General features: G+C 35.1%; 2 protein-coding genes across 11 annotated transcripts; one reads left to right on the top strand and one right to left on the bottom strand.

Annotated features, from left to right (window-relative positions):
- Nucleotides 1-231: 231 nt before the first annotated feature.
- LOC141712980 (uncharacterized) lies at nt 232-11,208 on the top strand. Of its 10 annotated transcripts, XM_074516145.1 has the most exons (8): nt 232-1,813; nt 2,277-3,635; nt 6,072-6,150; nt 7,485-7,644; nt 8,881-9,031; nt 9,195-9,284; nt 9,455-9,667; nt 10,775-11,208. In XM_074516145.1, the coding sequence occupies exons 1-2, from the start codon at nt 305-307 to the stop codon at nt 3,081-3,083; spliced, it is 2,316 nt and encodes a 771-aa protein (XP_074372246.1). In that variant the 5' UTR covers nt 232-304; the 3' UTR covers nt 3,084-3,635; nt 6,072-6,150; nt 7,485-7,644; nt 8,881-9,031; nt 9,195-9,284; nt 9,455-9,667; nt 10,775-11,208. The 10 variants fall into 10 exon arrangements, with proteins under 10 accessions (XP_074372246.1, XP_074372251.1, XP_074372249.1 ...); XM_074516150.1 differs by lacking the exon at nt 6,072-6,150 and having other exon boundaries at nt 9,455-9,633; nt 10,780-11,208; XM_074516148.1 differs by lacking the exon at nt 6,072-6,150 and having other exon boundaries at nt 9,455-9,633.
- On the bottom strand, nt 4,022-11,009 carry LOC141712978 (beta-amyrin synthase 2). The gene is made up of 18 exons (XM_074516139.1): nt 10,803-11,009; nt 9,516-9,701; nt 9,270-9,359; nt 8,859-9,056; nt 8,551-8,635; nt 8,236-8,402; nt 7,715-7,903; nt 7,462-7,575; nt 6,999-7,118; nt 6,762-6,884; nt 6,566-6,664; nt 6,340-6,396; nt 5,858-5,904; nt 5,636-5,779; nt 5,379-5,556; nt 5,151-5,231; nt 4,867-4,950; nt 4,022-4,448 (listed from the first exon to the last, which is right to left on the bottom strand). Exons 1-18 carry the CDS (start codon nt 11,007-11,009, stop codon nt 4,299-4,301), a joined length of 2,319 nt encoding a protein of 772 aa, XP_074372240.1. The 3' UTR covers nt 4,022-4,298.
- Nucleotides 11,209-13,124: the final 1,916 nt, after the last annotated feature.

Below are 13,124 nucleotides of genomic sequence, written 5' to 3'. Positions count from 1 at the left end.
TATTATTTAAATTTTTAAATGAATAAAACTAAAAATTGAATTCTAGTATTTTTTTTAAAATTATATAATATTAAAAAATATATGTGCACTCCGTGTATTGCACAAGTTTTAAGTAGTTACTCTTTAAAACATGTAAACTATAAAGATTATGTAAAAAATTTCGGGTTTAAAACAATAAATTTTTAAAGTAAGAATCAAAGTTCATTTTTCACAAAAATATATGATCAAAAAGTATAAAGATTACTTTAATCCACTCAAAAACTGAACAAAGGAACTGCAAATTTAGCGGCAAGTTTGATTGCAAATGCATTACTTTACTGTTATGCGGTTAAGACTAGTACACAACAGCTCCCTCCGATCTCTTCGAACCTCAAATCCTAGAATTACAAAATCATTAGATTCACATAAACATGTATCTAACAAAAAACACTTTAACAAAACTAGTGTCAAAACAGACTCAGACATTGTCAAATGCAACATTGATATTACTAATTACATGCGCACTGGCCAATGTGATTCAGCACAACGTCTGTTTGATTCATTGTCTAAGTGTAGTTCGGTTACTTGGAATGCAATGATATCTGGCTACTTGTCTAATGGTAGGTTTGAGTTGGCACACCAGATGTTTGATAAAATGCCTGACAGAGATTTGGTTTCGTGGAACGTAATGCTTAGTGGGTATGTTAAGAATGGTAATCTTGGAGCTGCTAAGTTGTTGTTTGAGCAAATGCCTGAGAGGGATATTGTATCTTGGAATTCTTTATTATCTGGCTATGCTCAGAATGGTTATGTTGTTGAAGCAAAGATGATTTTTGATAGGATGCCGCAGAAGAATTCGATATCGTGGAACGGGTTGTTGGCGGCTTATGTGCAGAATGGAAGGATAGAAGATGCTCGGAGGTTGTTTGATTCAAAATCGGATTGGGAGGTTGTTTCGTGGAATTGTTTGATGGCGGGATATGTGAGGAAGAAGAGGTTTGTTGATGCGAGGCGCATTTTTGATAGGATGGTTTTTAGAGATGAAGTGTCCTGGAATACAATGATTTCTGCACATGCACAGTGTGGGGAATTGGTGGAAGCGCAAAGATTGTTTGATGCATCTCCAAAACGAGATGTATTTACATGGACAGCGATGGTATCTGGTTATGTGCAAAATGGCATGTTGGATGAAGCTAAAAAGATCTTTGATGAAATGCCGGAAAAGAATTCTGTTTCGTGGAATGCAATGATCGCCGGGTATTCCCAGATGAAAAGTATGGACATGGCAAGGACATTGTTTGATGCAATGCCTTGTCCCAATATTAGTTCATGGAATACAATGATTACTGGGCATGCACAGAATGGAAATATTGCTCATGCTAGGCATTTGTTCAATCAGATGCCCCGCCGCGATTCCATCTCGTGGGCAGCAATGATTGCAGGATATGCTCAAAGTGCTCACAGTGAAGAGGCGTTGAGTCTATTTGTGGATATGAAGAGAGACGGTGAAAGGATAAATAGATCAACTTTTACTTCTGTCTTAAGCACATGTGCAGATATTGCTGTGTTAGAGTTGGGTAAACAAGTTCACGGACGAACTTTCAAAGCCGGGTTTGAGTCTGGGTGCTTTGTAGGGAATGCACTTCTTGCAATGTACTGTAAGTGTGGAAGTATTGACGAAGCATATGATGTATTTGAGGATATCACGGATAAGGACGTCGTCTCGTGGAACACAATACTTGCTGGTTATGCAAGGCATGGTTTTGGTAAAAAGGCTCTGTGTATTTTTAATTCAATGAAAGCGGCTGGTGTCAAACCTGATGAAGTTACCATGGTATATAATTATTTGTTAACGTTTTAAAAGGTAGTAGATATGACATTTCTGCATAGGAGTATTTTTATATTTCATTGTGTCTTTTACAATTACTACAATCACAAAAATAAATTTGTAAAGTGGATTAAGACTTTAAATGGAAGACGTCTGGATTTCTTTTATCCTGGTTGAAAATGGCTGTTGAATCATGGAAATAGCCTTCACATTTAATTTGGACTTCAATCTTTTGTTAGTTCATCGAGTATAGGGGTTCTTAGGACCTTAGTCATTCACATAATAGCTGCTTAAAAGGAACCCTCGTGTGAGCGTATATCTTGTGGGTGTACGCTACGTCCTACAGTAGTATACATACAGTAAAAATTAAATCAGGGTTCAACCCTGTTAATAAATTATTAATGTTTTCGAATGATGTTTCTATGAGTTCGTGGATGCTTATGTGTTAATTTTGGCCATTTTTATTTAGGTTGGTGTTCTATCTGCATGTAGTCATACTGGACTGGTTGACACAGGATCAGACTATTTTTATTCAATGACTCGTGATTATGGCATAACTGCAAATGCAAAACACTATACTTGCATGATCGATCTTCTTGGTCGAGCCGGGCGCTTAAATGATGCAAAGAATTTAATGAAGAATATGCCTTTCGAACCTGATGCTGCAACGTGGGGTGCGCTACTTGGTGCAAGTAGAATATACGGAGATACAGAATTGGGAGAGAAAGCTGCTCAGATGATTTTCCAGATGGAACCTGATAATGCTGGTATGTATGTTCTTCTCTCGAATTTATATGCAGCTTCCGGTAGATGGGGTGATGTTGGGAAAATGAGATTAAAGATGAGGGATACTGGGGTAAAGAAAGTACCCGGGTATAGTTGGATTGAAGCGCAAAACAAGATTCACACATTTTCTGTTGGTGACGCACTTCATCCACAGCGAGAAAGAATATATTCATTTTTGGAAGAGTTAGATTTGCGGATTAAGAAGGAGGGCTACGTTTCATCAACAAAATTAGTTTTGCATGATGTTGAGGAAGAGGAAAAGGAGCACATGCTCAAGCATCATAGTGAAAAATTAGCAGTTGCGTTTGGGATTTTAACAATACCAGCTGGAAGACCTATACGTGTCATAAAAAACCTACGCGTATGTGCAGACTGTCACACTGCAATCAAATACATATCAAAAATAGTGGGAAGGGTGGTGATCTTAAGGGACTCTCACCGCTTTCATCACTTTAGTGATGGGACCTGTTCTTGTGGAGATTACTGGTGATTGGTGAGTGTAAAATGACTTGGTAATGAATTGCAATTAGAGTATGAGGCTTTCTGTACATACTGTTTGACAGTCTAGAGTATTTAGTTCATTATGAAGTTTGAATCGGTATTCCAATAAGAGAGTGAAAGGTAATGCTGCTGGCCTCTGAGTCCCTGATATCTTTGGAGGCATTGCAATGGGAGAATATGCGGAAGGTTGTATTCCCAAGGATTCTCCAGTGAAACGTATTTGCTTCATTTGGCAAGTTAATCCTGTTAGCCCAAAAGCCTCTGAGCTTGTAAATGGAATTCGTATTTCGATGTTAACAATCCTGATAAACAGAATGATGTCAAAATATGGAGTTTATGAGCTGATGTTATTGCAGACTGGAAATTCCCTGTGCCTTCACCTAGTTTAAGTTAATTTTTAGATAACCAGCTTCACATCTTCTACATTCAGTGATTTTGGGAGTCGGGGTGCTACATTTGCTACAAATCCCATATCATTCAGTGACACTATTTGTTGGAGTAATTTGACGCTCTTCAGAAATACAATTTTACAAGGCTTGAGGTAAAATTTATTTATTGATATATGGTATTTAATAATAAAACACTTACATGCATCATGCTTCTGAGTGTCTTCATCATTGTTTGCTGTTTTTATGTTATAATATCTGGGGGATGATTTTATGGCTACTTGAAATTTCAGGCATATGAACACATAACTAGAATGATATTGGCAATTGCAAATAGTACTCCTTTATATTCAAATATTTAATAAATTTATCTCTATTTTGGATATTGTGAGATTTATATGTATGTAGTTTATTGTTACCTTCCAAAAGCAATCCGAAAACCGAATGTAATCTTTTGTTAATTAAAATAAGTAACATAAAACATGAATAGATAGTAATCATAGATTCTGGATCATCAACTTAGGTTTTCTGATACTTTAAGTTGCAGATTTATAGACATGGCTAACTTTTATTCCTCCATAAAAAAATAAACTTCCATTTGAACAAGATAAATACATTAAGGAAAATTGAAATTTGACAATTAATAAAATTATGATTTACAACTTGTACATAGAAAATGGGAAAGCATGATTATACAATTAGTGGCATAAACCCAATAGATTCTTGAGACTTGCAAACTTTTCGCTCTTTCTTAACGAACCTTTCAGAAGTATTTAAAAATTGACTGCAGTAAGGATCTTGGCTCCAATCCATCGTAATCATGCTGAACTTGTGCACTGTAGAGATATCAGACTGTTGGATGGTAATTGTACGTTCTTACGATATTCCGCTAAAGCCCATAATGGGTAGATATTTCTGTATGCTGCATAGTGCAGCATGCAGTTCTTCATGAATACTCCAGTAATTTCCTGTATTATGAGTTGGGTGTGCATGTTAGTCAACACTGGAACAGGACACTTATGATACCCAAAAGCTTCTTTTTTTTTGGATCAAATAATCTGTGCGCACATACATCAATGGTTTTCATTGTGCTTATATTGCTACTTCAGGTTATACACATCCACATGTAATCATATTTAGGTAAGAAATAGGGGGAAAACATTCTGAATACCTAAGAATAAGACATAACTGATACAAGTACAAAATTGCATATTTAAGAGTTGAAAATGAAGGAAAGTTAGTTGACCACATGCATGTGCAAAACTATTTTAAATTTTAAATTTTGCAAGTCAGGAAAATGTGGAATTATTTGTTGCAGTGCTATTGCTATCTCCTTCTTATGGTATTTACATCAGTCTAGTTTCTTAAACCTAGTATATGTGATACCTGTTGCGGGAAATCACCACTTTCCATTTGAGAGTTGATCAACAATTTTGCTGCACGATGAAGAGGTGTTGGATCTCTCTCAGCCTACAAGCGTTACTCATGACATGACTTAGATTTTTGAAGAACGAGTACAATATAGAAATATGTTGGAATGAAGATATTTGGAACTCTTAATGGTGCGCTAGAATCACATATATAATAAGAGTAAATTTCTTTGTTTATAGGAAATACTAGAGTGGAAATCACATCACTTCGTCTAATAAAGTATAGTACAAAAAACTAACCTGGCTAGAATGAATCAGACCCATTGTGGCCCATGCAGTATGGACCAAATTTGACCGATCTCCTTCTAATGGTGTGTATTTCTGTAGAGCAAGACTTTAGGTTAGGGTAGCAGATAAATCCAGATAGTGAGAGGCTCTTATGTCTTGGCCCATTAGGAAATATGGTAAACAATGCAAACCCCTTGATTTAGCATATTGTTTCTTTAAGTTTTCAGGCACTAGCATTACCTTGTTTGGGCATGAAAGATAGCTTTCTCCCCAACCACCATCTTCGCGTTGTGATTTTAGAAGAAAACCCACAGCTTTGCGGATGGTTTCACAATTGTTATATGTCTTTCCAGCTGCAGTTAGACCACCAATAGCAAACCAAGTGCCATAGGTGAAGCACACACCCCAATTTCCATACCTGTACATGTCCTTATGTTTAAAATTTGCAACTGTCAAGTAGTCAAGTATAATGTTAACACTTCTCAGGTGGAACGTACCATGAACCATCTGGCATCTGTATGTCTTCAAGGTATTGAACAGCATTTAAAATAGCACCTTCTATCTCTTTCTTTCTATGCCCAGGGTATGACTTTTTAAACATAACCAATGCTTGTATTGCAGACGAAGTGCATTCAACATACCTGAATTCATAAATCATAAGTCTTGTGCTCAATAGAGTGTAAAAGTCATTCAAAATCAAATTATGTGATGAAACCTACTCATGTTCAATGACAATGTCTGCAAAGAATTCTGTAGGATTGAGCAGCTGCAAGATCAAACAATTAAAAGAAACCATAAGTTTCTATGCATGAATATGTTATGTCTACTCTTCAATTTGTGCATGGTCACTACTCTTTTCTCCAACATTCGGAAATATAAGTATGCTTTAAACAGAATATATGAGATGTCACTAGTGTTTACCCCTTGTTTTAGATATAAGTGACGCGTAGCATAGTTGGTGGAGGGGAGGCCGAACCGCCAGAAGGCTGAATTTAGGACTTGTTTAATATTGGTAAGCATATTTTTTAGTTTAGCCCAACTGTTATAGTTTCCCGGTTTTCGATTTTCATCTAATTTCTCTGCTTTGATTTTTCATGTGTTTCTTAGAGTTTCTAAAGGAATGACTTCTTATGGACTATCAATTTGAATAGAGAAAATTAATATTTACTTATTATAATATTGATAAGTTCAAAGAAACTACCTCCAACCATTCTGAGGATCCAGCAGGTTCCCATGCAGCTAGCCCTCCATTTTTACTCTACAGTTAGGGATGGAAATGAATACAAGTCAATATCTTATGATGATGGCATAAAACAGTATGTTGTTACATGTAAAGCATCTGTAGCTGCCTTGAAAAATTAGACTGATTACCAATAGTATAATAACATGTTTAGTAGGGAAAGAAAATTAGGGTTCATTCTCATCACCTGTAGGGAAAGCAGTACATTGACAGCATCAAACAATCTGCTCTCTTCCAGTTTACTGCCAACAGTAGTCGTTGGCATTCTTGACAAAAGTAGGCAACACTAAAGCAACACAGAAGAGGAAAGATATTGTAATTCTTCTTAATTATTTTCGCTATAATGTTAGGACGTATTACAATTCATATTAGTAATTAAGTACCTTTAATCCTTCTGCAGTACAATCAGAAACTTGCCATCCATGATCTTGATCTGAAAAGGTCCAGGATCCTTTAGAAATATGGCGGTGCATGCCTGTAAATTCTCCAGAAGGATTCTCCAAGACCTGCAAGAATATATTAGTAGAATTGATGGTGTGTTTATGGCACACATTCTTACTGGTGTGCAGACTTGTTAGGATAAATGAAGATAAGTGTAGGTTTAACGTTTAAGGCGAAACCTGGGATCTCTTTATGAAATCATGTCCTTTCAGAAGAGTTTGAGAAATTTCATCCGTGAGATCACTTGCCAATAATGCTTGTATGGCAAAACCAGTATCCCATTCCTGACTACCAAAACTCTGCATTTAAATTCCCATTTACATAATTTAGCGACAAGTGAAAAGACTTGTAAATAAATAAAGTGGTTTTCTTCTAGTAGTTCCTTATATATGAATTTTAAATGGGCATACTACTTTATGTGCTAATTTGTGTACAAAAAAGTAAAAGTATGTGGATATGGAAATTACTTTTACATATATAAATAGCTTAACCTCTTAAGTAGATACACTTGATGTCGGAAATTCTAGTCTGGGATTTAATGTGTCGTCGTTATTATTATCTTGTACAGATTTAATGCAGTATACCTGAGTTTGCAAATTCATGTATTGTATTACCATAGTCTATGTCTAAATCTGTTCTAACCTGCATTTTCATTCCATCTTCAGCTACCCATATGTAATCCGGGATCCTTGCAAGGTGCTTTTTGAAGTAATCACCATTGGAATCCTCGACCCAACAAGCCAGCATACATAGAACCTGTTCAAATTGGGTGGGATTCAACGTGTAAAATGTCAGAATTTGAACTACCAACCTCATAAAGAAAAGGTATTGTTAATTGTCACAAACTTCTTTCACATGCTCAAAATTTTGTATTATATGTCATAATTCATGTTACCTTTTCCACGCATCCAATGGTAATGTATCTGCTATTTTCATCTTCATAATGTATATGCTTCATAGTTGTTTGAAGAGCTTTTTCTCTCAATTTGTTAAAGGGCCAACGAGTCAAGACAGGCTCTGTGAGTATGTAGAGACTGTCCCACATTAAATCTTGTATCATTGGATGAGGATAGTATAGGTCTTCCTGTTATAACAAATTGGTATATAAGATAGCATTTTTGTATTCTATATATAAACTGCACACAGTGCTCAACTCATCAATTGTTTAGTTATTTATTTTATGTTATACTTGGGACTCTAGGAGTGTGCTTATAGTGTTACCCACAAATAAGAGTGTTACAGAAGTAGATATGTTTATATAGTAGCATTTTTTAAATCATTCTTTTTATCAAGGATTTCTTTTGCGCTACCTGTTATATACTAGTTTGTAATCATATTGCTCTGTTGCATTATATATGTCTGCATAGTTTTCACTAACTACTACTAAAATTTTGGTACGTGTAATCATAGCAGTACCTTTGCACAATTATGTCGTGCTTTTTTCCAGTTAATGGTGTCATAAGGTTGTGCATATAGTTCTTCCCTCAGTTGTAAAATGAGAGGAGTGATTGGACCAACAAACCTCTTCCCATATAAATAGGACATGGGCATGTAAACCATTCGACAGTAGCACCACATTTTTGCTGCATTTCAAGAAAAGAGAGAATTAATTAAACATTCAACAACATTGAAGAGGAGTCCATTTAAGATAGACATGTACTTGTACAAAGATAAAGAGTAGTCTACATGCATACAAATTAAGAATTGTATTGAAATTAGAACTGAGTGAACCTGGATGCATGGGAAGGAATGAAGGAAGGATCCAAAATTCTGGAGGCATGGGGTTGGTTCCTGACCAGTCAAATACGCCAAGTATCTGGAATTTCAAATTTAGTATTGATGAAGATTGAAGACAGGTTTAGAGCTCAGGGAAAGTAAAAAACTTAAAAAATATTCATTCAGTATTTTTATATGCATTGACTTGATAAATTTTATCTCTAAAATATGAGGAAGTGTATGAATATTTTGAGTGTGCAGTATATTTCTTGAAGTATATCGAATATATGAGTTTTACCGAGCAAGTCTTAACATGATCTTACCGAAAGCCATGTCTTTCCCCAGGAGGGTATTGCTATCCCACTGCCATGATCAAGGATCCACTTTCTTGCCCTGGAACATGCATTCTTTAAACCACCATCAGGTCCTTCTCCAAGAATACGCATGCAGATGTAGCTGAGGACTGTACAAAACATTGTGCTGTGGCCCTCAATATGTAATCCCCAGCCACCATCCTCATTCTGCAAAGCAAAATTTCTAAATAATGGCAAAATTCTTTTATTGCATCAATTCAACGATCTAATGCATAATCTTTTTACTAGTAAATATAAACATATCTTGGATAACCATATCATGATTGACTTAACTCCATCACGAAGGAAATGGTCACCGCTAATACAAAGCTTTAAATCACATCTGGTTTTGGAAGTCATCTATTGGGTCGAGAAATGTACCTGATGACAATAAAGGTATCGCAGGATTTCTTTCCGATGTTCCGCAGGGAATACATTATTTAGATGTCCTGTAATATACAAGCACATAACCTGCAGTTTTTGTTTTATAACAAGCAGTAATAATAGTGTTAGCGCAAGAAGTTGACTGAATGTGTTTGTTAGTTTTGGTTTCCCCTTTCTTGCAGGAGGATGAAATTAGTAGCAGCACAGGTATACCAATAAGGAAAATGGAGGATAGTTGGTTACCAATGGCGGAAGGAAAAATAAAGGGCCAGCATTTTCTGCAGGCCAATGACCATCACTGGCCTGCAAGGCTGCAAAAAAGTGGACAGCTCGTCTTAATGTAGTTGTGGTCGTCTCATAGGTGATTTCTTCCCCATTCTCAACCTTCATTTGAGGTATAGTTTGTTTGAAATTCTTCTCTTTTAAAAACTGGATTCATCAAAACATATACAACTTTATAAGTATATATCATATAAGCTTATAGTATTACGCAACAAATGGGAAGTAATGTAGACCTAGTTATATATATGGATTGATGAAATTCACAAGAGTATTAGTACAGTCACCGTAGAATTCTTTTAACTGAATAAAATTCATAATAGTGTAGGTCATTATTCATCTGTCAGTTAATTTACTTTAGCCACCTATTATAAGGTACCATATGAAGAACAAAGAAATCGTGAGTGATCTTTAACCAGTTTATATCAGCAGTGATGTCAACATATTAGATACCGTTCAGATTCGAATGCTTAAAATTATCGCTTTCTTTTTATCCAAGTGTTATACTGTTTTTTCCAAGGCAGTGTGAAACTTTGCCCATGTATATTTAGCCACAAGGCTCGAATTTGTGCTGGTCCTAAGAAAGCCCCTGAATCTGTGGTGTTATCAAGAAGATGATTGCAATGCTACTAGTGATAGTAATTGATATTATAATTACTAGTGCATGACCTGAGTGCATAGGCTATGTTACAAAAGTTTAATTCTATTGTTAAAAGCATCTGGTATTTAAATAACTCATACTATAATTACTAGCCAATGACCTCTTTTAACAGGCTATACTATAAAAGTTAAATACCATTTATTTCATCTGGTATCCAAATATTAAATATATTTTCAAATATATAAATACTTAATATTATATAAAATTAATCAACATACTTGACAAATAAATTCTGTATACTTGTTCAAAATTTTTAAGTAAATAACAATGTTGTAAAATTAACTATATTCTGTAAGAATGTGTAATAAAATGTGAGATATCATTGTATAGCTAGCTGTGACCCATTGGTGGTGGGACTACTTTCTTTGACTTTTCTTTTTTAGAACAAGGTAGGTGAACAGACATAGTGAAGGATTGTCTATACTGCATTAGCACTTTGGATACACTTATTTGCATTTAGCAATTCAACCATGTATGCTTAGAATATTGAAGTAGTTGGTTTTGGATACCATATATTTTATTAGTGGTGGATGTATTACTATAATTTATGCATATGATGCAGAACAGGAAGTGAGGAACAAGAATAAGACCTGCATTCGCCAGAGGATATCGCTGCTAGGCTTAACTTGATACCTATTATCCCAGAAATTGATTCGAGCCTCTTCGACTTTTTCTCTTTCTTCCGGGGTTCCATACTCAGGGTCAAATGTCCACGTTTGCCGCCCAACAAAGTTATTTGTACTGTACAGATAAGGATCCTTACCAGAACCTCCCTCCGCTATGTTTAGCCTCCACATTTTGAAACAATTGTGTATAGGTTTAGTTGCAGGGTATATGTGTAAATGGTGTAGTTCTTTACTTTAGCTCCTGAAGTTATAGAAGAAAGATTATTTTGATTAGGTACATTTACATAAGCTTCTTATATATACTGATTATATCACACGTTTGTATAGATACGGACAAGAATGATAATCATAATTGTTTGTAGTTGCTATATACCATTATATGTCTCATACTTTTCTCTAATCCACTTGCATGTGGGGTGAGGTGACCCTTCTCCTAACCATTGTAGTCTAACTTGCTTATAAATATTTATTTAATCCTTTTATTTCATCAGAAACCGTTCCCCTATTATAGAATTTTTGTAAAATCAATGAAATGCAGATCCATATTGAGCTGAAACTGTGTCTGCTTGAGATTATAATATTTACAAATATGTATCATATGTTTGTCTTATGCTACTTATGGTCCTCTTCTGCCCGTCTTGCTGGGTTACAAAATCTTGCGCATGTTTCACAAAAACCAAGAGCAAGAAGTCTTTTTTTGCTGTTTGAAAGTAATTATTTATAAATACTAAATTTATATTATTCTTATGTATTAAGTGGGCTGGACTCGCATATTCTGTTTTATCTACCAATTTCTGGATTCAACCGTCTAACATATAGTCCTATTACTTTCATCGCCGTTTATGCACCAATTACGTGGGAGCATTCCATTTAGCTAAGAACAAGTCAAGCTCTTGACATCAAAATTTGTGTTCCCCTTTGTTGCAGCAAGGTTCATAACCCTAAAATTCCAGAATCTAGTGATCAGATTATATAATCAGAATCCATTCTTTTGCACAAAGTCCGCTTTGTACTATGTCAGTCAGATTCTATTCAAGTAGAAATGAAGTTGAGATTTAATTTTTCCCAGGATGAAGTTGAGATATTTGAATTCTCAAATTTATATAATGTTAGAATGTTTCAGAATTCAACTAATATTCAAAATCATTTTTTTTGGTTATTTAAATTTGTCTTATGACTTCATTCAAACTTTGAAGTGTTGCAATGTTTTAGGATTAAACTAATTTACCGGTGAGATTCTCGTTCGAGTTGGGGATCGGGGAGATATATAATTCCCGTACAAAGATCGGGACGGGTTTGGAAAATGAGTTACGTCGGGGTTTGGGATACGGTGACGATGATAGCACTCCGTGAGCCCGAAGTGACGCGATGATCATTCCGGTCTCAGGGCTGGGCTATAAACAATACAACCAGGTTCTAGTTACTTTTGACCCTTCATCTAATAACCTGATTATCGTGTTATCCCGATGGTAGGAGACAATATTACGAATACTCATGTACTCTTTTCTTAATCTGAACAAAAAGAATTATAATGATAGTAATTGCTAACAATTTTTTTTTTTGACATTTAATGATGATCGCTATAGATGTGATTTTTTTTTGAAAAGACCTATGTCTTGTCTGTAACTTTTGCTTTCTACTCTAACTTGATTCTAGTTTACTTAATGCTACATTTTCGAATAAAGATTAGATGGGAATAATTAAGGGTGAAGGGGAAATTTAGTTTATTTTTACACAAAATTAAGAAAAATGACCAATTTCTGAAAAGTTGGTCAACTTTAGCCGACGGGATACCCAACTGTCAGTGGAGTATTCACTTTATATGAGATACCCAACTGTGAGGGGAGTATTTCATATATGAAATACCCAACTACCAGTGTAGTATCTTATATAAATTGGGATACCCAACTGACAGTGAAGTATTCAATCGGCTAAAATTGGCCACTTTTTTCAGAATGACTGTTTTGGTTAATTTTTCAAAAATCGGCTATTTTTGTCATTTTTTCAATAATTAACTGGTTTAAAATATTGAACACCTTACTTCAAACTTACTTGCCCTTCAGGTTAATATTCTCGACAGAAACTAGGATATATACCAACACTTGTACTCTTTTCCTTCGTCTTTTCCTGGGTTGGAAAGGTATCAGAAGGATAATATATTTTTATCCAAAATTAAGTATAATTATAATATTTATTCGAAATCAAAAAATCGTTCCATATGGAGTCGTTTGCGTTGTTATTATAAGAACTGTCTTATGTGGACACAATTAAGACATTAATTAATAA

Source organism: Apium graveolens, chromosome 3 (genome assembly GCF_009905375.1).
Source record: "Apium graveolens cultivar Ventura chromosome 3, ASM990537v1, whole genome shotgun sequence".
In the NCBI taxonomy this organism is placed as follows: domain Eukaryota; kingdom Viridiplantae; phylum Streptophyta; class Magnoliopsida; order Apiales; family Apiaceae; genus Apium; species Apium graveolens.
The sequence above is the reverse complement of the archived record's forward strand: the minus strand, read 5'-3'. Positions and strand labels throughout refer to the sequence as shown.